General features: G+C 41.0%; 3 protein-coding genes across 5 annotated transcripts; 1 reads left to right on the plus strand and 2 right to left on the minus strand.

Moving 5' to 3' along the window:
* Positions 1 to 2605: 2605 nt before the first annotated feature.
* LOC118400101 (GATA-binding factor 2-like) lies at positions 2606 to 8477 on the plus strand. The gene is made up of 7 exons (XM_035796577.2): positions 2606 to 2823; positions 3714 to 3880; positions 5908 to 6144; positions 6295 to 6798; positions 6921 to 7066; positions 7233 to 7358; positions 7649 to 8477. The coding sequence occupies exons 3-7, from the start codon at positions 5931 to 5933 to the stop codon at positions 7934 to 7936; spliced, it is 1278 nt and encodes a 425-aa protein (XP_035652470.1). The 5' UTR covers positions 2606 to 2823; positions 3714 to 3880; positions 5908 to 5930; the 3' UTR covers positions 7937 to 8477.
* Positions 8478 to 15445: 6968 nt separating this feature from the next.
* LOC118400104 (bcl-2-like protein 1) lies at positions 15446 to 19423 on the minus strand. Of its 3 annotated transcripts, XM_035796580.2 has the most exons (5): positions 19267 to 19419; positions 18330 to 18408; positions 16454 to 17123; positions 16090 to 16229; positions 15446 to 15670 (listed from the first exon to the last, which is right to left on the minus strand). In XM_035796580.2, exons 3-5 carry the CDS (start codon positions 16967 to 16969, stop codon positions 15607 to 15609), a joined length of 720 nt encoding a protein of 239 aa, XP_035652473.1. In that variant the 5' UTR covers positions 16970 to 17123; positions 18330 to 18408; positions 19267 to 19419; the 3' UTR covers positions 15446 to 15606. The 3 variants fall into 3 exon arrangements, with proteins under 3 accessions (XP_035652473.1, XP_035652472.1, XP_052329274.1); XM_035796579.2 differs by lacking the exon at positions 18330 to 18408 and having other exon boundaries at positions 19267 to 19423; XM_052473314.1 differs by lacking the exon at positions 18330 to 18408 and having other exon boundaries at positions 15446 to 16229; positions 19267 to 19423.
* A 341-nt stretch (positions 19424 to 19764) lies between these two features.
* On the minus strand, positions 19765 to 26610 carry LOC118400105 (activity-dependent neuroprotector homeobox protein-like). Its single transcript, XM_035796584.2, has 4 exons — positions 26260 to 26610; positions 23133 to 23249; positions 22824 to 22916; positions 19765 to 22616 (listed from the first exon to the last, which is right to left on the minus strand). The coding sequence occupies exons 2-4, from the start codon at positions 23238 to 23240 to the stop codon at positions 20361 to 20363; spliced, it is 2457 nt and encodes an 818-aa protein (XP_035652477.1). The 5' UTR covers positions 23241 to 23249; positions 26260 to 26610; the 3' UTR covers positions 19765 to 20360.
* Positions 26611 to 26967: the final 357 nt, after the last annotated feature.

Raw genomic sequence — 26967 nt, forward strand, 5'->3', positions numbered from 1 at the left:
TCTAGGCTCACTTCTTTGGTGAGAAAGTCAGTCCCAGTGGTTGCTAGGTACATGTTAGTGAAGCAATCATTTACATACTGTATCTGTTCATGAAGAAGGATTTCCCCACCCTGAGCACACACTGAGTTCCCCTTTCATTTCATTTTGGGACTGTGTCACACACAAAATTATATGACAGTTCACGTTACAGAACAGTGATATGGATGCAATTATCATTGATGAATTACATTCGTGATATGAACGTTATTTGATACTGTGCTATCACAAACAATACCTTGTAGAATAACTATGAACTTTATAGTAATTTGACACCGTTTTTTAAAGTTTTTTTTTACAGTAGCATAATTTGACCCCATGTTGCGTCTCAGAAAAAAAGGAGGGGATTCCCAAAGAGAAAGTGATCTACCCTTTCCAAGCTCCTTTCCAGAGAAAAGTCGCATTAAGGGGCACATATGGCAACTATAAATAATGACAAACCTACATTGGCCAGCATTATCTTAATATTGTTTTTCGGACTTATGCAGAATTGCCGAGGTTTAGGTTTGCCCAATTCCGTAATGAGTTCAGACTTGTGGTAGCCCATCTTATCTGAAAACAGACTTGTCTGCGTGCACCTTTCCCTGTCTTAATTTACCAGCTATGTTATGTCCCATCACTTTCTGTAAACATATTCAACAATGGCAACAACTTTGGTTAAATGACTTAAGAAATCGAATATCTGATGTAATTATAGATATATGTTATAGATTTTATCTCACGTTTGTCTTTGTTACTTATCGGAGGGCAACACGAAGTAAAACCTATTCCTGGCAGTGCGCACAACCCCAATTCGAAACACATTTTTCCTCCTTTTTTGCCCACATTTATTCAGCTGGTTATTGACTTGAACAATTTGTACTGAAGTTTCTTTCAATGGACGTTACATTTTTGAAGATTTAAATCTTGCATTTAAATCCCATCCCAGTGCAGAAAGCTGCTAGAAAGAAGCCTGGCGCCTTGGCGAGTGCTTCAACGACGGCGCCAATTACATGAAAGTGAATGAAGCCAATTAACCATCGAGTGAAGACGACTTGAAATGAAAGACCCTCAGCCAATGAAACAGTTCCTTCACCAGAGGTTGGTCCGTCATATGATGTTATATATGGGCCGACACAAGGATTTCTGGAAGGAGTTCTATCAGCTCTCACTGTTCCAAGGTGTGGTGATTGTTACCATCGCTATCATCACCAATGCCATGATTAATCAAGACGGTATATCATATCATATTATACACTCAAGATTTGATATTACTTTGATAAATACATTCATCATGTGATATCATTATCACAATATCTGTAAAAAAAAAAAGGAAAAAAAAAGGTGGCTATCAGAGTATCAAATAGGAAAGATCTTATATTTTCCAATAGGAAAGATCAAATTAGACAGTAAAGGTATGTGATGGTGTTTCAAGCACTTGCAACAGTATAACAAATATTTGTTGTTCTGATTTTTATATTTAGAATAATAATGACAACTTGGAGAACTACAACAACCAAAAAATCAAAGATGGCAGTGAAACATTTTAATCACATATTTATGTATTTTTTTTGTATTGCAATAAAATATCTTAAAAACTAAGCTCTGTGAATATGGCTGTTGCTAAGACGTGCCCTTCAGGGCCTGTGTAAGACGCATATCTTGTATTTATCAGATGAAGCGCTGACAATAGCCTCGCTTAGAGTTTTATACACACAAATATGTTGGGGTGTGTCAGGGTTTTCTGGCAGTTGGGGTGTGGTACCAGCCTATAATTTGTGATTGACCATTATTGAGTAAATATTTCATTAGTAATAATTTTAAATGATTTGTGTAATAATCCCAGTTTTTACTATTATAACTGTGTAGATGCCCTAGACAATTTTTCTCTGACAGCGCACACTTCATGTACACAGAGACACAGCATGTCTGAGAGTTAGCAAGAGAGAAAGGGGGCAGTAGTCCCGGGTGTATACCCGTGTCTGAGAATGGCTCAGCAGCCTCTGTGTGGTAAAGATAAGACTACTGCATACAAAGAAGACTGTTTCTTGGGAATTGGAGGTTTGACCTCAATGGCCACCCGCTGTGTCCACTGTACCCCCCATCATCATGGTATAACCAATTCTATTATGGTACAATTGCTTAACTGTATAATATAGGTTATACTTTTTCAGTTTCAGATATATTTATGTGTGTGTGTGTGTGTGTGTGTGTGTGTGTGTGTGTGTGTGTGTGTGTGTGTGTGTGTGTGTGTGTGTGTGTGTGTGTGTGTGTGTGTGTGTGTGTGTGTGTGTGTGTGTGCTTTACGGCGCATGCCAGTGCAAAGACAGAGATGTATATTTGTGTGTGTAAATGTTTTTTTCACTTTTTTTCCCACTCATACACATGTGTATTATGAGTGGCATGGCTTTGCAAGGTGCCTTTATTCCTCTGTGTTTACTGGGTGACAGTGTAATTCCTGGCCTCCCCCTTTCATCTTGATAACCTCTTATCAGAGACAAGCAGCTCGCTGACAGAGTGCCACCAGCCACATCCCTCGCCACCACTCTCCACCACTCTCCTTTCCTCACACAAACCCAGCTGTCCACAGTCAGGACCACCTCATCCTCTCGCTCTCATCTTCAATGTTTCTCCCTTTCGTTGAGTGAGCCATAAGGCTGAAAATGATCTCTACGACTTTGGATTTAATGCTTCATTCATCAATCAACACTATATATTTCCTCAGTATTGTTCGTATTTGAATATTGTGTATTTGAATGCTCTCTTTCACCACCATTATAGAACAGGGATTATACAGCAGTTGTTCAGGTAAAGTCTGTTCTTCTTTCAAAAAAGACAGTTACAGGCAGTGAGCTACAGTAGGACGTGTTTCTTGTGCAATTAAAAGGTTCACTTCTCTCTAGCTCTCTCCTAATTTCCCTGAAAACTGTAAATGAACAAAGGAGGAGGAAAGTGGGGGATGCTTTGACTACCAAATGACTGTGACAGAGTGAGGCCTGTCTGAAGCCTACCTGTGTCCAGACCATATCTCTCTCCATGATTGCAGCACCTCTCCTGATTTGCATTACTGTCCTCCACTCTAAGCTGTGCTGAACCACAGAGAAATGTATTCTTTGCATTTTTCACTTGCTTTGTTTAAATGCCCGCCTCTCCTTTTTCCATGTGTGTCTGGTCTTATCTGCATTGTATGCATATCCATCAACAGACAAAAACAGTCCCTGCTGTAAGCTGGCTGCATGACTCAATAAAGATTGTAATTCAGGAGCAAATACTGAGAAGAGATTCCAAAGCGCAAAAGTCTAATGGAGGCAGTGAAATGCTGACTAGTCTTACTAGTCTAAGATATTGGTCGAGATATAACTGAAACAAGTCACATTAACACACACGTCATTTTAATACCCGCCAACTCCCCTTTTTTTATACAACAGTTCCTTCACATAAATCGTATACAAATAATGTTAAAAAGTTCCTGTTTACCATTCCTGTCAATAACACAGAGGTATATAATGATTATAATGTGTTTCTGGGTATATTTACTGACAATTTGTAGTTGTGACTGACTATAGTGAGTCTACCCAAGCAGACAAATTAGATGTCTCTTGGTATAGCAGGACCAGGAGGTGTGTCTTTCAAAAGAGTTCTTCCTAACCCCTCCCATCGCTCCCTTTCTAACGTTAACCTCAGTCATTTTTTTCCAGGGGTACAAGACCTCAGTTATTCTTCTGGCGATTTGCCCACACAGACATAGATCCAGACACTGGAACCTCAGGGCGGTGTGTTCTCTCAATCTCTCACCTAGCTGGGTATCCTGTACTGCGGCCATCCTCTGCTCTCCTTTGACATCCACTCTTCACAAGGACCTCAGGTAGGTGCAGCGTTTCTGTCACATTACAGTGCCACTGTACACTCTTAGGAAAAAAAACTGGTTCTAATAGGGTTCTTCGGCTGTCCCCATAGGAGGACCCCATTTAGGGTTCTATGTAGAACCACGTGTAGGAAGGGGTTATTCAAAGGGTTCTCCTCTGGGGAAAGCCGAAGAACCCTTAAAGGTTCTAGATAGCACCTTTTTTTCTAATAGTGTTCACAATATCAGCCTGAATGATAGTGGAGGATCACAAGTGTAATGGTGTCTACCTGAAACCTGTGGAAGTTAGCCTTCTGTATTACTCCAGACCATTAGTTGTTTGATTGGCTGCAACCATATGTGAGATGGTAATGGTGAGTGGCAATGACCTCTTTAGATAATTTTACATTTTGGTAACAACAACTGTTGTTACAGTCAATGAGTAGATGGTTGAATTATTTCTACACAGACAAGAGTATACTTATCAATATGTGTTGTGGAGAAATGGTGCATGGATGTTCATGGATGTGAATTTATCAAGCATTTTCATTTAATTAATTTACTTTTTAATTAGAAAAATGTTACGTTACAACTTTTTTGTCCGTCTAATTATTTTTGCCATGATGGCTGGTATGCAAACGAGAGTAAATTCCATTGCAAAATGACAGTGAAATGTCACTATTTTCCTAACGTGGTTATTAAGGAAATAGTTTTGTTGTTGTTGTTGTTGCAGTGATAGCATTGATTTATTCTGCACTGTTTGTTATTCAGAGAAGTTCCATGACAGTGGTTTTGTATGGTCTGCCGGGTGGTAGTCAGCATTAATTGTGCGACAACACATTTCTATTAATCAGATGAGATTAGGGTTGGTGTTCCGTCGCATCACTGGTGCTGGGTATATTTAGTATGACAATAATGTGCTCTATCTGATTTTCTCAGACTCTATCAGACCCTATCAGGCTCCTCTTTCCTCTTATCACAAGTTAATAAAGATATGGGTCAACATTGTCTCTACTACTGACAACATGCACAGTGTGTTCCAGAGCAGACACTACTTCTGTTATTTCCATAGATGTATCATTTGTTTTGGTTAGAAGTACTCTCTGTTACATTATATAATCAATTAGCCACTCTACAGTGAATGTGATCACGATGTAGTGGTAAAAAATAAATAAATAGGTGGGCAAACAACTGTGATCGCCGGTCATGGGGAAAAAAGTAACGCTTCCAATACATTAAGTGTATTTTTCGGCAAAAAGTGTGGAAACTGTAGGGGGGGTAACTGTGTTTATCTGCGTTTACCCTCCACTACACCATAAACTCATTTATACTAGGCTTATGCACTTTATATTATGCTAAATTGTCACTGAACTACATCACATTATCTAAATGCTGAACATCTAGATTATTGCCATCTAATGAACTGTTTTCAATTTCATTATTACATTTATATTTGCTTTCCTTAGAACTGACATTCTGTTTTGACATTTAACCTTTATTTAACTAGGCAAGTCAGTTAAGAACAAAATGTTATTTACAATGACGGCCTACAACGGCCAAACCCGGACGACGCTGGGCCAATTGTGCGCCGCCCTATGGGACTCCCAGTCACGGCTGGTTGTGATACAGCCTGGATTCAAACAAGGGTGTCTGTAGTGACAACTCTAGCACAGAGATGCAGTGCCTTAGACTGCTGCCCCACTTGTGAGCCCTAAATAGGAATTCCTATAAAGGTCATTGGTTGTAAGCAAACGTTTGTTCACTGTTTGTAGTTACAGATAGGCCTATTTATTTTTAGGGTCTACTTTCAGCCACAGTCAAATGAGGATCCTTGAAAGGGAAGTTTGAAAACCTGCTGCTGTTGAGTGACCTTCATGTCTTGAAGTTACATGTGTTTCTTTAAAATGGCAGCCTCACAAAAAACAGTATTTGTAAACACTTCACATCAGCCTACTGAAATGCTGGTACTGTCTGGTTGTTGCTATAGCTCCTAATCAGGTTCCAACTAGGAATAATTCGGTTTCTCCTAATCCTTTCTGTTGTTTCAGAGTTAGTGGTTATCTCTGTAAGAATGGACGATTCCTCTGAACAGTCTCACTGGGTGTCTCCGGCTCTGCTCAGCTCTGATCCCCTGGCCAGCTTCTCCTCAGAGCCTGGCTTACTACCTCCAGGAGAGGAGGGAGAGCCCTTCTTCTCCAACCCCGAGACTGACTACACCAGCCTTCCCTCATACTTCTCCAACCACAGCCACAGCAGGGCTCCATCAGGCTACAGACAGAGCTCAGGTCAGAAGCGAGGAACATAAGATAAACTTTAAAACATTTATGTTGACCTTTCATAGAAATAATTAATATTGAATTTAAAATAATGTAGAGTTTCTGTAATCAGGGACTCCCCTGACAACTGTGCCCCTCTACTGCTTCTCTCTCATACAGTTCGCCAGGTGTACTCCTCACCCTCTCTCCTGAGCAACCTTCAATGGCTGGATGGCCCTGGCAGCCACTCTCTGAGCTCTCCATACAACCCATCATCCTCTACCTGGACCAGCAATCCTTTCACTAAGACTCCTCTGCACCCATACACCCCAACCTCCCTTTATGCCTCCAGCGCCACGTCCTCGTTCACCTCCAGAGATGGGTACTCCTCTCCAGGTATGGATGGCAAGGAGAGTCCCAGGCTTCAGGAGACCCTGAAGGCCGAGCGCTTGAGTCCTTTGGGTGGAAGTGGTGGAAGCAGTTTTCTGAATCTGACTTCTGCTGCTGGGAGTGTGTGCACACCATCTCCCCACTCCCATTCACACATGCTGGGCCCCTACAGCTCATACATGACCTCTCCACAGGACTACACAATGGCAGGCCTATACTCCTCCCCAGGGGCATGGACGAGCCCCTCCTCCTACTCCCCCAAACTACGTAATAAGATGAGGCTGTCTCCCCCAGGTGAGCATCATGCATCTTATCCATGCTATCCCACCTAAGTAATTTTACTCTGTCCTCTGAACGTCCTGTGGGATTCCAGATAATTATTTGTGTGTCATTTGTGTGTCTGTGATTTGTGGCAGAGGCCAGAGAGTGTGTCAACTGTGGAGCCACTGCCACCCCTCTATGGCGTCGAGATGGAACAGGACACTACCTGTGTAACGCCTGTGGGCTTTACCATAAGATGAATGGCCAAAATCGTCCCCTGATCCGACCAAAGAAAAGACTGGTATGATATGGCATAAGGACCGTATAAGATATGATAATAATCCGTTGTAAATTCTATGGTGTTGTAATGCCAATCAATTGGTCGAAAAACACAATGAATCCAAATAAACATTGGAGCTCCTCTTTAATCTACAGAATTGACTTATCTTTCTCTCTCTCTGTTTCAGATTGTCAGCAAGCGGGCCGGGACTCAATGTGCCAACTGTCACACCAGCACCACCACGCTGTGGAGACGGAACGCCAGGGGTGAGCCTGTGTGTAACGCCTGTGGACTCTACTTCAAGCTGCACAACGTGAGTCAATGAACAAGATACATTGACTGTTCTCAATTAGCTACAGAACTACTATTACCATTTGTAGCTAGCACTTCCTCAGTGATTGAAACGGCAAAACCCCACACAACCCCAAGTTACTGATTCTGAACCCAAGTCATTGAACATAAACTTGAACTTCAACCCTAAATTTGAACCTCAATAGAGTTTTTTTCGGATCTACCCCCTGTAGTATAGTAGTATCAGGTTAATAAGAAAGAGAATGTACTAATTTATGTATGTGAAATTAAGTTACACTTCTCTTTTGACAGGTCAACAGACCCCTTACTATGAAGAAAGATGGCATCCAAACACGAAACCGTAAAGCGTCCAACAAGAACAAGAAGGGCAAGAAGAGTGCCATGTTGGAGCAGTACCCTGACCTTTCACAGGGTCCCCCCCTCGATGACCACGGAGGCCCCTACTCGCTGGGTCCAGGGTCACAGCTCTCCTACAGCCACACCCCTCACTTCCTCTCCCCACCCTCCGGCCTGCACCCGTCTGTCAGCCTGTCTTACACCCATCACCCAAACACTGGCATGGTGCCCACACTGGTGTGAAACAGACCTAGACACATTCAGACCCATAAAGGCAACATACAGCACATACAGTACAGACACAAACTCGCCTACTGAGGAATAGCTTCTTTGTAGCAATGGATGCCTTGTACATAAATGCATTTATACTTTTTTCCTTCCTATTTTATGTGTGAAGTTGATCTTGTCTTAACACTGGACATAAAACTGCACATCTTTACAAGATCAAAAAATAAACACTTTTATGGAAGGATTTGATTGTATTTTGTTAAAGGCATGTTCTATTTTTATGAAAACTAAAACTTTAAAAGTAAAGTTTAAACTTCCCACTGTAATCATTGATACGGGTAACACTGGTATGAACTTGTAGCTATCTGTATTTTGTAAATACGTACCGAATTGTGTGGACTAAAGTTGCCATATCCCTTTTCAAATGTTTATGATTTTAGTTGAAGGTGAAAGGGCATTCAAATGTGAATTGTTTTGTATTTGCTATATTTCTATATTTGTAATTTCTTACAAGCTCCTCATAAACAATAAAACATGAATGGTAAAATTAAGAAAACTGTTTCTGACTATTTACTATACAAATTCCTGGGGTTGAGGCACACGTTTATCGTTTTCAACGTGTAAATGGTATTTAAATTTTCTGCACTCTTTCAGGTGCTGTGGTGAGTCACTATAGTGGCATTGTACCTTCACTCACTGAGATATAATGGTGTCTTTGTCCAGGCTCTGTTGGGGGTAAGGACTGACAGTGGAATTGTATTGGGAGCACCGGACATGCAAATCCTCAGTTTTCCATTAAGCAGCGGTAAAGTGACAAAACATTCAGCTCAAGTGAGAAAGGTGTGCCAGGTTCTACATTTAGATTGATGTGGCATTACCTACCGTTAGGTCAACAAAAATCGACACACAAGCTGGTACACACACACTCAACTAAAAATAACTATATGAAGAAGTGTAATATTCTATATTTCATGGAGTCGTGGCTGAACAAGGACATGGATAATATACATATCGCTGACTTTTCTATGCATCGTCAAGACTGGTCGGCAGCCTCGGGAAAGATGAGGGAGAGGGGTGTTTCTCTTTGTTAAGAAAAGCTGGTGCGTAATCTCTAATGCTAAGGAAGTCTCGAGTGGATGCTAAGCTACAAGACTGTTTTGCTAGCACAGACTGGAATATGTTCCAGGAATCATCCGATAATATTGAGGAGTTTACCACATCAGTTACCGGCTTCATTAATAAGCGCATTGACAACATTGTACGTACATATCCCACCCAGAAGCCATTACAGGCAACATTCGCACTGAGCTAATGGCGAGAGCTGCCGCTTTCATGCAATACACTAATTCAGAAGCTTATAAGAAATCCTGCAACAACCTCCGACGAGCCATCAAACAGGCAAAGCATAGGACTAAGATCAAATCCTACTATGCCGGCTCTGATGCTCGTGGATGTGGCAGGGTTTGCAAACTATCTCGGATTACAAAGGGAAACCCAGCCGCGAACTGCCCACTGACGAGCTTAATGCCTTCTATGCTCGCTCTGAGGCAAGCAACACTGAACCATGCATGAGAAAGCACCAGCTGTTCCAGACGACTTTGTGATCTCGCTCTCCATTGCCGATGTGAGTAAGACCTTAAACAGGTTAACATTCACAAATCCGCAGGGAGAGATTACCAGGACGTGTACTTAGAACATGCGCTGGTCTGCTTGGAACCTACATGTTGAACACCTCCTTTGTAAATCGATACCGGACCCCCTCACAGGCCGCCTCTAGGTTATGAGAGTAGGCAACAACACATCTGCCATGCTGACCCTCAACATGGGGGCCCCTCAGGGGTATGTGCTTAGTCCCCTACTGTTCTCCATCTTCAACACCATCATTAAGTTTTCTGACGACTTGACGGTGGTAGGCCTGATCATCGATGATGAAGAGACAGCCTGTAGGGAGGTCAGTAATCTGACAATGTGGTACCAGGGGCTGTAGTGAAGCAGGTTGAGAGCTTCAAGTTCCTCAGTGTCCACATCACTAAGGAATTAACATGGTACACAAACACCAACACAGTCGTGAATTAGGCATACCAATGCCTCTTCCCCCAAAGGAGGCTGGAAAGATTTGCCATGGGTCCTCAGATCCTCAAAAAGTTATACAGCTGCACCACTGAGAGCATCTTGACTGGCTACATCACCGCTTGATATGGCAACTGCTTGGCATTTGACTGCAAGACGCTACAGAGGGTAGTGCACAAGGCCAAGTACATCACTGGGGCCGAGCTCCCTGCCATCCAGGACATCTATAACAGGTGGTGTCATAGGAAGGCCTTAAAAATGGTTAACCACTCCAGCCACCCAAGTCATAGACTATTCTCTCTGCTACCGCACGGAAAGCCTTACCGATGCACCAACAGCACCCTGAACAGCTTCTACCCCCATGCCATGAGACTGCTAAATAGTTAACCAAATAGCTACCCGGACTATCTGCATTGACACTTTTTGCACTATTTTGACTCATCACATAAGTTGCTGATACTGTTTATTATCTATCATGTTGCCTAGTCATTTTACCCCTACCTATATGTACAGTGCATACAGACCCCTTGACTTTTTCCACTTTGTTATGTTTCAGTTTCTTTCAAAAATGGGTTAAATGGCTTTTTCCCTCCTCAATCTACACACAACACCCCATAATGACAAAGCACAAACAGGTTTTAAGAAATGTTTGTTTATATATTTTTTTAAATATGATATTTCAGTTACATAACCCTTTACTCAGTACTTTGTTGAAGCACCTTTGGCAGCAAATATACAGCCTCGAGTCTTCCTGGGTATGAAGCTACAAGCTTGGTACACCTGCATTTGGGGAGTTTCTCCCATTCTTCTCTGCAGATCATTTCAAGCTCTGTCAGGTTGGATGGGGAGCGCCGCTGCACTGCTATTTGCAGGTCTCTCCAGAGATGTTCGATCGGGTTCAAGTCCAGGCTCTGGCTGGGCCACTCAAAGACATTCAGAGACTTGTCCCGATCGACTCCTGTGTTGTCTTGGCTGTGTGCTTAGGGTTGTTGTCCTGTTGGAAGGTGAATCTTTGCCCCAGCCTGAGGTGAACATTTTGCCCCAATCTGGAGTATGTTTTCATCAAGGATATCTCTGTACATTGCTCCCTTCATCTTTCCCTAGATCCTGATTAGTCTCCCAGTCCCTGACGCTGAAAAACATCCAAAAACATGATGCTGCCACCACCATGCTTCACCGTAGGGATGATGCCAGGTTTCCTCCAGACGTAACGCTAGGGCATTCAGGACAAAGACTTCAATCTTGGTTTCATCAGACCAGAGGCTCTTGTTTCTCATGGTCCTTTAGGTGCCTTTTTGGCAAACTCCAAGTAGGCTGTCGTGCCTTTTACTGAGGAGTGTCTTCCGCCTGGCCGATTGGTGGAGTGCTGCAGAGATGGTTCTCCTTCTTGAAGGTTCTCCCATCTCCACAGAGGAATTCTGGAGCTCTGTCAAAGTAATCATTGGGTTCTTGGTCACCTCCCCGACCAAGGCCATTCTCCCCCGATTGCTCAGTTTGGCTTGATTGGTGGAGTGCTGACCGGATGGTCAGCTCTAGGAAGAGTCTTGGTGATTCCAAAGTTCTTCCATTTAAGAATGATGTACACTTCCTCAGATCTGTGCCTCGACACAATCCTGTCTCAGAGATCTTACGGAAAATTCCTTTGACCTCATGGCTTGGTTTTTGCTCTGATATGCACTGTCAACTGTGGGACCTTAAATAGACAGGTGTGTGTCTTTCCAAATCATGTCCAATCAATTGAAGTTACCACAAGGGGACTCCAATCAAGTTGTAGAAACATCTCAAGGATGATAAATGGAAACAGGATGCACCTGAGCTCAATTTTGAGTCTCATAGAAAAGGGTCTGAATACTTGTGAAAATAAAGTATTTCTGATTTTTATTTTTAATACATCTTCAAAAAATTGAATGCAAAAAGGTAATGTATAAACAACAATCATAATGTGCTTTGTAATGAATCAGAGACAAATATGATATCAAAGTTGTATATACTGATTCAAATTTGCTTACAGATATAGCCAAAGGCAAAATCAATATCATGTGCTAATATCTAACTGTAAGTCGCACTGGACCTTTTTTTTGTAACATAGCTGAACTAGACTAAATTATACATATAGGTATGGACAAGTATAACCCAATATAATATAGAAGTTGTGACCTCGAAAGTGTATTTTTCAGTCTGCGGTGGGGAGTAGGGTTGGGGTTGTTCAGTACAGTGGCTGTCTGACTACTGATAACTTATCACTGAAGCCACACACTGTAAAACACCCACCTACTGCCAAAAGCCAGTCATACACACTCCCCCCGCAGTTACTCACTCAGAGGCTCTGCAGAGCACACAGGTACTAAGCAATGCATGAATGAATAGGCCTGATCTAACAATAAACAGACTAATCAATCTAAAGAGACCAATCAATTGAACAATAATGATTACTACAGTAATAGTGATCCAATGATAGTATAAAGCTAATAAATGGTAGTATGATAACAGTCACTTTAAATCAAAAACTAAATCAAGCTATTCATGAGGCATGACCATAAAGAAGGCTACAGTTGTGAGCACTTCTTACATCCACTTTCATTATGAGAAGGGGTCATAATCATCTTTAGCCTGCTTTTACATGTCCAAAAAATAAACTTCATACAGTATGACTTCCAGGACTCTCTTATGTCCAGGGCTCTCTGACCATAGAGTCAAGATCATGTAGAGCACCTTTGGGCTCAATTCAGAATTGAACTGAGAATGCCTCATAAATTATAATTAAATGATTGAATTTGAATTGTAGTCAACAGGATACAGAATTGCAATTTGAATTTCAATTAAAGGAAATATAATTGAATTCAGTGAAATTAAATTCAAATGCCTCTTCTAGGTGTAGTCTATACAAAAATTGCATATTGTACATAAAACATCAAGCATGTCGTTATATACAGCACCAGTCAAAAGTTTGGACACACCTACACATTCAAGGGTTTTTCTTAAATCTCACTATTTTCTAGAAGAATGTAGAATAATACTGAAGACATCAACACTATTAAAAAACATATATGGAATCATGTAGTATGCAAAAAAGTGTTAAACAAATCAACATATAATTTATATTTGAGATTCTTCAAAGTAGCCACCCTTTGCATGTAACATCTGCTTCCAACTCACACTCTCAAGATCCCCTAAACGCAGCTCACTCTCCAGAACCCAATCACCTGAATTCTGATCACCTGTTCACACACATGTATGTCATTATTAAACACTATTTAGTATAGTTTTTTGCACCCCATCATTGTGAGGTATTGTTTGTTTTGTGACGCCCCTCTATTTGGAGCATTGGGTTTCCTGTAAGTTATCCTCCCGTGTATGATAGTTTTTGCGTGCCTCACTAACGATGCATATTCCCTGCCTGTACCTTAGCCTATCGGATTTCCTGTTATCAACCTATTGCCTGATCTCCCGGATGACATTACCTGCCTTTTCCCTGCCTATACTGTTGCCTTGTTGGACCCCATGTGTATGACCTTCTGCCTGCCCTTGGACCCAGCTACCTGCCTCCTCCAGTGGTCCTTTACAACAAACACCTGCTGCGCCCTGCGCTTGAAAACAGCTTTCTGTCTCCCATCGTGTTCATTACATTGCCTTGATGACAGCTTTGCACACTCTTGGCATTCTCTCAACCAGCTTCATAAAGTAGTCACCTGGAATGCGTTTCAATTAACAGGTGTGCCTGGAATTTCTTTCCTTCTTAATGTGTTTGAACCAATAAGCTGTGTTGTGACAAAATATAGCCCTATTAGGTAAAATACCAAGTCCATATTATGGCAAGAACAGCTACTTTGAAGAATCTCAAATATAAAATATATTTTAATTTAACACTTTTTTTGGTTACTGATTCCATGTTATTTCATAGTTTTGATGTTTTCACTATTATTCCACAATGTAGAAAATAGTAAAAATAAAGAAAAACCCTTGATGAATAGGCGTGTCCAAACTTTTGACTGGTACTGTATATGCATATAAAATTTTGTTGAAACAATTGATTTTCAGGACAAACTCTTAATGATTGATCAAGGAACTAAAAACCTGTATGTGACTATTCTTAGTTATATTTCATTAATCACATTTTGTTCAATATGGGGAAATACATTTCCCAGAATGCATTAGTTTCACTCTCAGGTTGACCCTGAGGACTTAAACAATAAGCCAAACAAATTAAAGGGTTGGTGGAAATATAATGGTCCATTCTAAGCAACAAGGTTAAAAGAGTATATCAACATTGTTTCCAGAGACAAGTGATATATTCTTTGGTGTATGGAAGTGTGACCTGTCAGATTCAATGAAACTCTCATGTGCTATGACTGAATTTCTTTGAACTTCACTGAATTAAATTATTCTTCCTGTGGGGTGTGACTAATTAAATTCAAATTTCAACTCATGAGTTGAATGGGAGTCCATTCCAAATTTCTGAATTGAGGCCAAGCCTGATGTATAGAGAATAGGCCTTTATTTCCCATAAATATCACTCATATTATATACTGTATATTCCCTACACATTCTCTATAATAATATAGTTTTGAAGACAAAACTCTGCTTCGGGCTAATTCCGCTCAGTTTTGTGAGGTTTCAAAAGGAAGCCAGATGCAGAGGTAGGGAATATGACGAATAAGAGTTAGATTCTCTGAGAAGCTGGTGAGTTTCCATAATTTATTTCCTTAACTGGCTTTATCCGCTGGTGTGGCTAGCTATAGTTTGCGGAAAAGGCAACAAATGACAGGGAGAGATTAGCAACCACAGGCTGGGTCCAGCCTGCTCGATATAGTCCTTCCAGATCTGTCATGTCTATTCCATTCAGACTTTCAGCCTTCTTCTTTGAGAAGTCATCTCTTTTTGTGTTTTTAATATCGTAGGCACCAAAGAATAGATCCAGTAGTATGTTATTATCTGGAAATACCTACAAGTTTATCAAACTATGTATGTGCTCTTGAAGTCAACTTGAAGTCAACTACATTGTGTAGGATGAGAACAGGAAATATACATTATTTACAACTACATACTATAGATTCAAGTATGAAATTCAAAGGGATTACAATGGCTGCTTTTAATTGTGCAAGGGTAGCAGGACTAGGATTCCAAGCCAAGTTGGATGTTTCACTGCCATCAGTGTTGTAAGCCATTTCCAAACTCTACTAGCAAAGAGCTTCGAGAGCCAATGTGACATTAGCAGTATTTTTAGAGATACACTCTTCAGATCAACACTCTCTGGGAAACAGGACAAGGTATTCCTGATATGTTGCACAGAGTTGAGGCTGAAAAATAGTCACTCCAGAAACTGTATTTGTTGAGCACATGCACCCCCTCATGGCATATGAGAATACAGCGTGACCAATCTGAATGTATCACTTACTCTGTGTTCTCACTCTCGGTGTTGTACTATTGTCAGTGAATCACATAAAACAAAAACACTTAAAACATGAATATGTTTTATTATTTAGTGCATGCCTGAAACTTCAGCACAGCAAGGAAGGAACGGAACACTTAAAGAAAATGTCAAATGAAAACAGGTTTGGTTTAACTTCTTGGAGCACACTAAATAAAAACAATATTTTAGAATCTTCAATGTTATGTCAAGTGTCCATTTGGAAAGAATGTATGTAGTTGGTCCTAGGGTATACAGGGTAACACACAAACCTAAAAACACAAAAACAATCTATCACACAAGCTGTATTTTTCCCATTCACTCTTAGCTTATCAGGTCCATTTAAAGCATCTCTAGTCTTGAACGCAACACCCTTTACCAACGTAAAGAAAAAAAAATAAAACCAATATGAAAAATATCATAAAATGTTATTATATGTATCACTTTTAAAATGTAAAAAGAAGGGCGCAGGACAGGAGACGTGAGTAGTAAAACAGCTCACCAAGCTACATATTGATTGCCCAAAAACAGCAATATCCAGGGCTACTAATCAGCTTTCTGTCAGTGCACAAGCAGACTGGGCTTATGTAAACAAACTATTCAGTTCTATTTTCATTGATTTTGCGTTTATATGTGCTGGGTTTATATGTGCTGGGGGTAAAGTAGATGTCGCTCCTATTCCACCACTCACTGGCATTTCTTCATGATGAGAGTGCCGACCAGTACTCCTGAAAGCAGCATCACCCCAACTAGCAGCCATTTTTTTAAGCTCTCCTGGGACCGTCGGACGTCTGCAGCTGCATCTCTGCCGAAGATCTCCGCAAAACGGTCCTTTCAGGGAAGAGAGAGAGGAAGATAAATCATCAGTGTATCCCAATACCCCTCTGTAGCTTCTCCTTTTAGGGTAGTCGATCATGGTATCCTCAATTTCACAGAGAGTGGGTGCAGCAAACGAGGCGCACACACACACCATAGTGTTGACAATGAGAATGTATTACAAAATTCCATAACAAGGATATAGGATGTGTGGATGTATAATATCAGCTCTAACCTACCCATCCTCCTTGGCTCTGGATCCAGGGCTGGATATGGTTGTCCAGGTAGGTGGCCATCCAGTCTGCGATGCGCGTCACCAGGTGGCTCATATCCTTCTCAACACACTCAACGCACAGGGCCCCGCCAAAAGCAAACAGGCCCACCACGCGACCCCAGTTGACCCCGTCCCTGAACACTTCGTCCATCACGCTCTCAAAGCTGTGGTAGGCTGTGGCAGGGGTGATGTGGAGCTGGGAGCAGAGATCACTGAAGGCGCGGGTGTAACGCAGCTCAAACTCATCCACTGAGTCCCGTAGTGCTGCTTTCACCGCCTCAATTCCCCCTTGTGCAGAGGAAGGCATACCCAAATTGCTTCTGCCGTTCCTGTTATTCCCCAAAGAACCATTTGCAATGGTTTCATCCCCCTCAGTCCGTCCACTTGCACCCTCCAGCACCAACTGACAACATGGATAATTTCTCTGGGACAGTTTATAGCTTATAAAAAACACCACCAGTTCCCTGTTACTGTAAGACATATTTTCCACCTTCTATGCACCCTCTTTATCCATTGACTCTACACTATTTGGAATCGCAGGGCTCTCCTGCCATACCTACCACTGTAACTGGGATGTCTGGAATGAAGGCTTGCCCTCTGGCAGTTTCCTCTGGCCTGCAACAAGTAATCACACCCTGGAAGAAAAAAAAAAAACACACACACAAATTCTCAGATGCAGAACACATGAAAACACTGGATTCTATTGGTCATTATCATTAAGAATAAAACTCTCTGCCCCAGCAGCATCACAATCACCTAGAAATAATGTAAATCAATGTTATGATCTACTAGTCCTTACATAAACCAATATAGAAAGTCTTGCTAAATCCAGGTCTGTTGGGTCAGGTAGAAAAAACAACATGCATCTCCAAATAAGCCGCTGACACATGTATGAAACAAATAACGCAATTAATACCATTGATGTCAGGTAGCAAGCTAGCTGTTTTTGTTAACTAAATGAGGTGGAGGCTCCTTAGAGGAAGAAGGGGAGGACCAGCCTGTGTTAAAAAAAAAAAAAAAATCTAAATCTACATTTTTTGATAGAACTATACTAAATATATTTACATGTCACCAAATAATTTAATAAAACACTGTTTTGCAATGAAGGACTACAGTAGCCTCAAAAGCATTCTGTAGGGTAGCACCACAATGTACACAGAGGGCAGCTAGTTTCCATCATCCTCTGGCTACACTGACTTCAATACAAACCCCAGGAGGCTCATGGTTCTCACCCCCTTCCATAGACGTAAACAGTAATTATGAGACCTTCCGGAGGATGTCCTCCAACCTAATCAGAGCTCTTGCAGCATGACCTGACATGTTGTCCAACCAATCAAAGAATAAGATAATTAATCTAATACTGAAAGCATAAGCTACAGCTAGCTAGCATTGCAGTGCCTGAAATGGGATGAGAAAAACAACTCGAAAAACAATAGCTTAAAAGTGAACTAATTTTTTTTATTCCCAACTGAATGAGAAGCGAGAGAGGGAGCTATACGTTTTGTTTTATTTTTTTCACTTTCACTTACTTAGCTAGCAAATGCAGCTAGTAAGCATCCCTCTGTTTGGGTAGGCTAAACTATGTTAGCTAGCTGTGTCTATCCAACACTGGAACTCTTCTAAGTCAAGGTAAACGTTTGTTTTTTTTAAATGTATTGCTACCGGGGCCCACTGGTGTAACTGCTAGCTAAACTGCTTCCTGACTGTACACTCACTGTACTGCATGATTGTAGCGGGTTTAGTAACAAGTTAGTTCCATTAGCTATGTTGACAACAATGTAGGCTGTGTGTAGCGGTTAGCAGTTATGATATGAAGGTTTGGCTTGGAAAAGTATTTTCACCTGGTCACAGGCAGCTGATTGTCCACTGAAGTCCACACATGAAGAGAAAATGTGAGAGGAGGATGTGGCTGCATTTGAACTGTATTTGATCAGAGGTGTATTAATTTAGCCGATTCTGTTGAAAAACGTTTCTTAAACGGAACAAAACGGGAATAAACATCACTGCATTTGTCAAATATAAACTCTCGATTGCAACTGGACTAATGATTACACCTTAGATGAGCTTGATGCAGGCACGTGTGCAAGACCGTATTGAACGTGTCACTGTCACCTTGATTACTCACATTTTTCTCTCAACCTACGTTGTAAACTTTCATTCATAGGCTAGGTTGTAGCAACCTCATGATGGGTATATGGAAAATTCGAGTATCATGTAGTAGCCGGAACCTATCGATGTTACATTGAGCTGGGTGAATGGAATACGAATGGCAGTCGTCCAATATGCTGTAATAGTAATAAGGCCATACTCATTTTAAAACCGCACCGACCGCAACAGATCTAAAGCGTTTAATTTCCACCAAACAATGCGCTTTCTTCGCTAGATAAAATGAAACGGCTAATGTAGCTATTGTTTACATTATGGCACGTTTGACAAGTTGCATAACCTAGCTACTAGTAACAAATTGTCAAAATGTGTTTGCTTTCCTGCTGCGCAATAGCCATATAAATGGATTTCACAGCTCAAAAACAAACGTATTGAGATCAAGTTAATATCACCTGGAGTAAAAGTGACAACCAAGCTATAATTTCTCAATACGGTATGCATAAAATAAGTGAATATATGTAGCTAAGTTATACGTATAAATTAGCATCGTTGCTAGCAAGCTAGAAATGACAGCTTCATATATTGCTTAGCTACACACTGTACAAGCTTCCGATCTCCATAGTAATATTTTATAACCCAATCATTAAAAATACCATGGTCTGTCATACTTACAATTGCAACTAAGACTGAAGCACCTTTCAAGGGAGAGGTATCGATTTTTTCAAAGGTGGATTCGTTTTTGTGCATAAAGGCATATAGAATATCGACATATTTGCAGCAGCGAAAAGGCCATTAATGCACGTTGGCCATTGGCCAGTTCTCTCAAGTAGATCGGATGTTCCGCCTTTTCACAAAATTAACAACCAATCAGACTCGGCACAGCGGAAGTTGAGACCTGTGTTCAAAATGATCTAAGGGCAGATATTCTGTGTTCTGATATTTATATCAATGTAAAATGTATATATATATATATTTATATCAATGTATTCCCTCAGATTTTGTACAAATATTTCTCTTTATAAATCATTTACTTACCCTTTCATTGAGGGTATTTCATTTCATTTAATGAAAATGTAACAAACATTTTTACTTTAATAAATGAATTGTGCAATGGAATATATTTGCATAACAGAAGGGCACAATGACATGATACTAGTGTTGGTCAAATGAGAAGGTTAATTGCAAACAGCTTTATTAAACAAAAGTGAACATAGGCATACATATTATTACCCTGCTATCTCTAAAATGTAAATGACAATAATACATCATATGTGCATATGCCTATATGAAGAGTGAATATTTTTTTTATTACACTTAAAACTGTGACATTAGTCTGAATGTATGCATAATCTAATGTAGGCCTACTAAATATGTACAATGTTACAGCCAATATTAGTTACAGACGCCATACATTTTATTTTGCACCATTGTTTAGCTCATTTCAGCAAACGCTTATCTGGAGCCAGAAGTTAAGTTTGTTTCTATACTTGTGTAGTTCCTAATTCATAAGTCATTGTTCTTTACTTAAACTGCGCATCCCACTGACTTTATGAAGTCTTCATTTGTCCTGTCAGTCTCTCATACTTTCCTATAACCGAATAATTGTAGTGTGCAATGATTACCTGCACCAAACCCCCGTTATACTTTGTCTACCGCAGGTCTTTTAGACTTCTCATTTTGATGTCTCATTTTATCAAACCAAGGCACCTTTTCTCTTAAAGGCCCATCAATGCTTGGAGTTCTCTCTTCTGGCAGTTTGATCTCTCTTAAGATGTGACATCCACAGATTTGTGTGTGTCAACTTCCCCATTCTTAACAGAACAGTCCTCTTGTTCTGACTCACTATCAGACGAGTCAATTGATATGGGTTCTGTCACTTCTGTGTAAGTACTTAGCTTGAGGGTACAGTTAATTGTCTCGCATCGTTTGCTTTGGTCTGTGTTAAGTGTCGGCCTAGACTTAAAGGCTTTCTCCACTGAGGTGACAGGGAGCTTGGTTTTCTCCTCAAAATCCATGTCATGTTTCAGTCCCTTGAGTGCCTGCATGTCAAAGCCAAGTAGCACTTTCAATTTCCTGGTCTCACAGTCCCTCTCACATGACCTCCTTCGGTGAGCGAAGTGACTGGCAATGTCAGACTTCCAGAGCCACAGGCTTGCAGACAGCTTCTCTTCTTCCTGTGAGGTTAGATAGGGACGACGATTGAAATAGGCTGAGAGGAAGGCTTTTCGTGCCTCATAGGTCTTGTGCTCATAGCTTCTGGGGTCCAACACTAGATCCACAGCCTCCCCTGGCTTGTCCATGGGGTAATATCCAACATCATTGTTAATCTTCATCCTCTTGGAGTCAGACATGGTTTGGGTGGGTAGCTGACGCTTTAAGAACCCTGCACCAGAAGAGTTGAGTGTTAAGGCAGACTTTGGTCCCGGACCCTTCTGGGCCCTGCCCACAGCTCGGCACTGCACAAGATGCAGAGTGATCGTGGAGGCCACCATGTTGCTGGTGTAGACACCCAAACAGTGGATGCACTTGTACGTCAACTTCTTCTCCACAGGGTGCATCGTCTGAAGCACTTGGTGTCGTTCCCTCAGATGCTGTGCCAATGCATCAGAGATGGGACCCTTGAGGATGGTGAAACACAGTGGGCATAGGGTCTTGCCAACCTCATTGCTGCCAGATACAGTGGCTTGACTTCTGGCAAGCATGTCATTCTTTCTTTCTGGTATCTTTGAAGGCAGACTCTTCACTGGAGCAAGGAAGCTGTTCTGAGCATGGGAAGCCATAGACTGCTCCTGGGCAGCTACAGGTTCCTTCATGTTATAGGTTATAACAATAAGCTGTATGATCTTGTTCTTAGCCTGCCCAATTGTGAGGTCAAAGGTTAGCGGGGAGGCAGCTGGAGGACCAACAAAGTCATCTGGGTGAGCCTGATCCACATGATCCAGCATTTTCTCCACATTATTGAAGCTGGCATGACACTGTGGGCAGGTGAGCCCATGGATCAGCATGTGGTTAAGCAACGTGTCACTTGGCAGATAACGGTTGCAAAGCAAACACTTACTGGTGAAGTTGTGGATCTTCATGATGAACTTTGCAATTGCCCATACCTTCTTAGCCTTGTGTGCCTTCTCAAAATGAGCACTGTACAGGTTTTCAGGGAAGAGCTCATTGCAGACCGTGCATATCTTCCACTTCTGTGTTTGGGATGTAAGACTAGCGTTAGCACCAGAAACCTGCTTTCCTGAGGGTGACGTTAAGTTATTGGATAAGGAGGCTCTGCCTTCTCCCAACCCACTATGGCCAGGAATGGTCAAACGCTGGCCAGCAATAGAGGACTGACTGGTCATATTCTTCAGTCCAGAAGGCCCCTGCTTTTGATGGGCCCCCACCATATGGCTAACCTGTTCAGACGTCAGAGTACGACCCCCAGTCACCACAGAACCCTTCTGGGTCATACCATAGCTTTGGGGTCTAGACACCACAACATTAGCATGTCCAATCATGGTTGTCACCTGAGAGCCAATGCGCTCATGATATTCAATGACATGCTGCACGAACGCCTCATAGCTACGGGTGGAGAACTGACAGCGCTTACAGAGGATGTTGTTACCATTGACAGCATTGGCTCCATTTTTGACTGATGTTTCTGAGACCATGGCAACATAGGGTGAGACCACATGCTGGAAGTGCTCCCTGTAGATGTGCCTTCGCACAACATTATACAGAGGGTCCCGGTAGGTACACTTCTTGCAATAGTACATTGCCCTCTCCACCTTGTTATTTGCGCCCATAGCAGCCCCCTGGTAGGCACCCAGACCCTGACGCACCGCACTGGATATGTGGAAGACCTTGACATGAGTTTCCATAGTCTTCTTGCTCGCAGTGAAAGTGCAGTAAGGGCAGTTCAGCAGGATGCGGCTCTCAAAGTTGTTCCTGTGGACATTTCGAAAGTGGTTCTTGTAGCCTGAGTAGTACTTGGAAGAGAAATGGCACTCGGTGCAGCAGAAAGGCTTTGACCGGTACTCCTGTAAGACACAAATACCCAGGAGAGTTTAAGAATTGGACACTGCACCAAAAAATTGTAAATTGTTTTGTTAATGATTGCTCCGTCATCCAAAACTAGTTTGATTTATGATTGTGACAAACAAAGAAGCACTATAATCATTACAAGCCCCAAAATAAGTGGTAATTGAATAACCAATCTTTTAAATTGACTTTTGCGAGTGATTTACCTGTGTTTTGGAGAATGACGGATCCCATGAACAAAGTTCCAGGCAGACAGTATTCTTCACATAGTTCTCATCTGGGCAAAATTCTTTGAGGTCCTATGTGAGAGGGAAGAGCAATTTGATCAGAAATCACAAAACTGTATGCTGGATCATGTCAAATTGGAATACATGCCTATTCATTTCTACCACCACAATGGTTGAGAGCACAAGTGACTACAAAATTATAAATGAAACACACAGAAGTCACAGACACACTTCAACCAAAACCTTAGTGATAGGTAAAAACTATGAAAAATAAACATTTAAGCTCACCTCCGCTTGCTCCTTGCAGTACTCCAGTCCAATGTCACTAAGTGCCTTCTTCACCTGTTTCCTTGCTCTTCGTATGCTAGTGAGGTTGTTCACAGGGAGTTGATACATCTTTCCAGTCTGCAATAAGAATAAATCAGGGAGAATTCTATTAGTATTCATGTCAAACCCATATGGCCTACATCGTTACAGTTGATGGTTAGCTAGCTAGTGAATTTTAGCTAAATTCGCATAGACATGACATCAGTCAAAACAAGACATGGTATCAAGAATAAGATAAAAATAGCTGAAATGAGCTACCTAAGATTCCCTGCATGGCAGCTTCTTGTCATTGTTGCTAGCAATCTGGCCACCCAGAATCACAACACACAGACGTTTGCCACATTGAATAGCGCGCATCGTTTGTGATGTTGTCAGCTAACCAATCTATAACAATTTTCTTACATTCATTTATGAATATGATTTTGTTGTTGATTCGGCACATTTTCTATAAATTGTTGAACATAATAGACTCCAGTCTACAGGCATATCAAAGTTCCAGAGTGGGATCTCAGCTAGTTAAAAATTATAACATGGCACACATAGTAGACAATGCAAGCTTTAGATTAGTTAGTCTAGCGAGTTATCTATACTTGTAGTAATAATGGGAAACCAACCAGGCCCTTACAGCACAGCACGTGCCCATGGGCTCTGACCTCCAGGAGGAACCCATTGATCTTGATAGTCACTCTCAGATATCATTAACATAGCATAAGTCATGGCAAAATGTGAAGTCCCGTAACACTTGACTTGTGGGGGGTCGTAGAGCAAAAAAGAACACCATTGTGATTGTCAGAGTCTCCCCTTTCCATAGAGTGGTCAAAGAATGTATAGGCCAAACCGTTTGGACGCTACAGACATTTTTGTGAGAAGAAGCTTGGCCACCTTCGACCGCAGATGTGGAAATCAGACATAGGCGGATGCGGCGGACTGAGACACAGGGCACTCAAAAAACGAATCTCTCTAGATTAAACTGAATGATTTTGATGGGGATTTTTAATTATTTACCTAAACTAGCACGGAACCCAAACAGGTTGTGCGCGTGCGCCATCATGCATAGATGTATTTTGTCCACCCACACCAAACGCGATCACAACACGCAGGTTCAAATATAAAATAAACTCTGAACCAATTACATTAATTTGGGGACAGGTCGAAAAGCATTAAACATTTATGGCAATTTAGCTAGCTAGCACTTGTTAGCTAATTTGTCCTATTTAGCTAGCTTTCTGTGGCTAGCTAATTTGTCCTGGGATATAAACATTGAGTTGTTATTTTACCTGAAATGCACAAGGTCCTCCACACCCAAAACGGTCAACCGGATGAAATAATTGTATTTATTTAAAGGGCCCACTTAGGGCACCCAAAAATCTAGAGCCGGCCCTGCTTACAGATGAAACATTATGGAGTTTTTAATGCCTCTTTGATGTAAGGTCCCCTTTTCAGCCTGTGAAATCTGAAACCACTTGAAGCTGGGGTGTCCCTCCTAACATTTAATTTTCTTTTCAACTCCTAGCTGAATCCTACATCACCAACAAAGCATATGCCTGCAATCCTTACATCGTAGCGCAGCAAGGGAGTGTGGTTTCATCGCGGTAGCACATTCAGAAATCAAATTATAGCCATTACTCTAAAATAATTCATACACGTTCAACAAAAAAACACTGTCATAGACAAACGATTAATGAGATGAAAGTCGAGTTCCTAACGAGTTCAGGAAGACAAGCTAAAGCTCTTTGAATCGTTCACAGCTATTGGGGGGAATACATTTTGATTAAGAGACATTTATAAAAATATGCACATTTTGTTTAACACTAAACATACAAATATGCATTTTACAGTTATATGGAAGGTGAAATCTTGTTAGATGTTTTAGAATTTGAATATGCATTATTTAGAAAGTATACAAGTCATTTCAAGCCGTATTCATACAGTTTTGTTGAATAGGAATTAAATATCATATTTTCATCATATTTGTACTGGGTACTTGAACTTCTGTCCTCAAAGGTGACTACACCTCAGCAATGTATAACTATTTTTTATCAGAAAGGTGAGATTTTAACCTTTGAGTATGCTGCATTACTAGTTATTGTTTATGGCCCTCATGATAAATAATTACTTTTGAGGATATTGTAGAGGACATTTCGATTACATTTAGTTACCTTTAACTGGTTTAAAGGAGCCCTGGGTAAGGCCAAAATGTAATAAACATACCAACTAATTATCTCGCAATTAAGCTTTTAGATTCAATGTCAAATATGTCAACAATCGTTCCTCCAAAAAGGACCATTCTATGGATAACATTTCGTGAAAATCCTCAAAAATATTTTTTATGCCCATGTTTAGTATAAAATCACTCTGATGCCTTAGCTATGAAGTTAGTTATGATTATTTGCAGTTGAAAATCATAGCTAAATCACAAGAAAGCCGCATGGATGGCACAGAAGTGATGGGACTTCAGTTCTGGCACAACATTATTTATTTTCAACATTTATTTTGGCCTAGCTAGCTAGGTTGTGATGTCGTGACTACAGCAAGCTAAACGTGGTAATAATGGTAGCGTTCAGTCAAAGATTTTGAGACGACTATCTAGCTAACTTGGCTTAGTTGTGCCTGCAAGTTAGGCTTTTGAACTTATGGTACTTAAACTAGCTATATCGTTAACAGTAAAGCTAGCGACTATTTCTAAATGTCAGTGCACTGAAAAGCCTGGGTAGTATATAGCTAACGTTAGCTATTGTTACCGTGAAAGGGCATCATTTTTAGCAAGCATAGAAGCCAGCTAACGTTAGATCTCTGGTGTTGGTAAGCTTGCTAACCACGATGGTTATTTAGAAAACGTTGTTAAACACAATGCATGACTGTAAACTGAAGTAGAAAATACACATCATGGATGCTAGTTACTATTTAACTTACTTGCTAGTTGCCGTCTGGGGTTAAGCTTAGTAGAAAGCGAGCTGGCTAGCATGCAGTAGTTAGCCAACGTCCAGCCGATCAGTTAGCTAGCGTAGCCATGCATGTTTGTCAGCTAGCTAATGTTAGCTAGCTAATTATAAATCACATTTTGGGTCTTTCCTTCAACCAATCTTACCTGGTATGTCTCCGAACCCGACCACAAAACAACTGGGAGCCCAAATGCTAGTTTACAAGTAAAGTTAGCTCGCTCGCTGGCCAACGACTGAATCCAACTCAATGATGCAGTTGTTGTCCGTCCTCGCCAAGCCGGTGTTGCTGCTTAGCTAGCTAGCCGAATCTCTGTGCCATCTGCAATATGTTAGATTACTTTCTAACAGGCAAAATATTTGTGATAGATGCTAGTGCATATTAGATAAAATACATTGAACTGTTACAATAGACTCTGATAATCATCTATAAATCCTTCCCTCCTGAATGTTCCCAACTAACCCCAACCAAATCAACAATACAATCCAAAATGGCGAGGAGAAAAAGACGGAAGTGAGTGTTTGGGGATGAGAAGTTTTTAATTTACTATTTTTTTTTCTGACATACTTGCTTTCTTTAGCACTGAGTATGTAATTGTTTCAAAGGTCACAACAATGATCCTTACGTGTATAATTAAGGAAAGTTTCATTCGAAGTATGTTTTACTTAAACTGGACCCACCCACTTAATCCAGGATATGTGGGCCCATGGAATACTACTGCCTTTTTGATATATACTGAACAAAAATATAAACTCAACATGCAACAATTTCAAAGATTTTACAGAGTTACAGTTCATATAAGGAAAACAGTCAATTGAAATAAATCCATTAGGCTCCAATCTAAGGATTTCACATG

This window comes from Oncorhynchus keta, chromosome 21 (genome assembly GCF_023373465.1).
Source record: "Oncorhynchus keta strain PuntledgeMale-10-30-2019 chromosome 21, Oket_V2, whole genome shotgun sequence".
In the NCBI taxonomy this organism is placed as follows: Eukaryota; Metazoa; Chordata; class Actinopteri; order Salmoniformes; family Salmonidae; genus Oncorhynchus; species Oncorhynchus keta.

Bases quoted from the DNA above. Each gene is read 5' to 3' on its own strand.
- LOC118400101 (XM_035796577.2), top strand. From the start codon at position 5,931: ATGGACGATTCCTCTGAACAGTCTCACTGGGTGTCTCCGGCTCTGCTC. The intron at 6,145-6,294 runs GTCAGAAGCGAG...TCTCTCATACAG, and splicing joins AGGCTACAGACAGAGCTCAG to TTCGCCAGGTGTACTCCTCA. The intron at 6,799-6,920 runs GTGAGCATCATG...GATTTGTGGCAG, and splicing joins GATGAGGCTGTCTCCCCCAG to AGGCCAGAGAGTGTGTCAAC.
- LOC118400104 (XM_035796579.2), bottom strand. From the start codon at position 16,969: ATGTCTTACAGTAACAGGGAACTGGTGGTGTTTTTTATAAGCTATAAA. The intron at 16,230-16,453 runs GTAGGTTAGAGC...CTTCCCTGAAAG, and splicing joins TCCAGAGCCAAGGAGGATGG to GACCGTTTTGCGGAGATCTT. The intron at 15,671-16,089 runs GTGAGTGGTGGA...TTGTGTTTTTAG, and splicing joins CTCATCATGAAGAAATGCCA to GTTTGTGTGTTACCCTGTAT.
- LOC118400105 (XM_035796584.2), bottom strand. From the start codon at position 23,240: ATGTATCAACTCCCTGTGAACAACCTCACTAGCATACGAAGAGCAAGG. The intron at 22,917-23,132 runs GTGAGCTTAAAT...CCTCTCACATAG, and splicing joins ACTGCAAGGAGCAAGCGGAG to GACCTCAAAGAATTTTGCCC. The intron at 22,617-22,823 runs GTAAATCACTCG...TGTGTCTTACAG, and splicing joins CGTCATTCTCCAAAACACAG to GAGTACCGGTCAAAGCCTTT.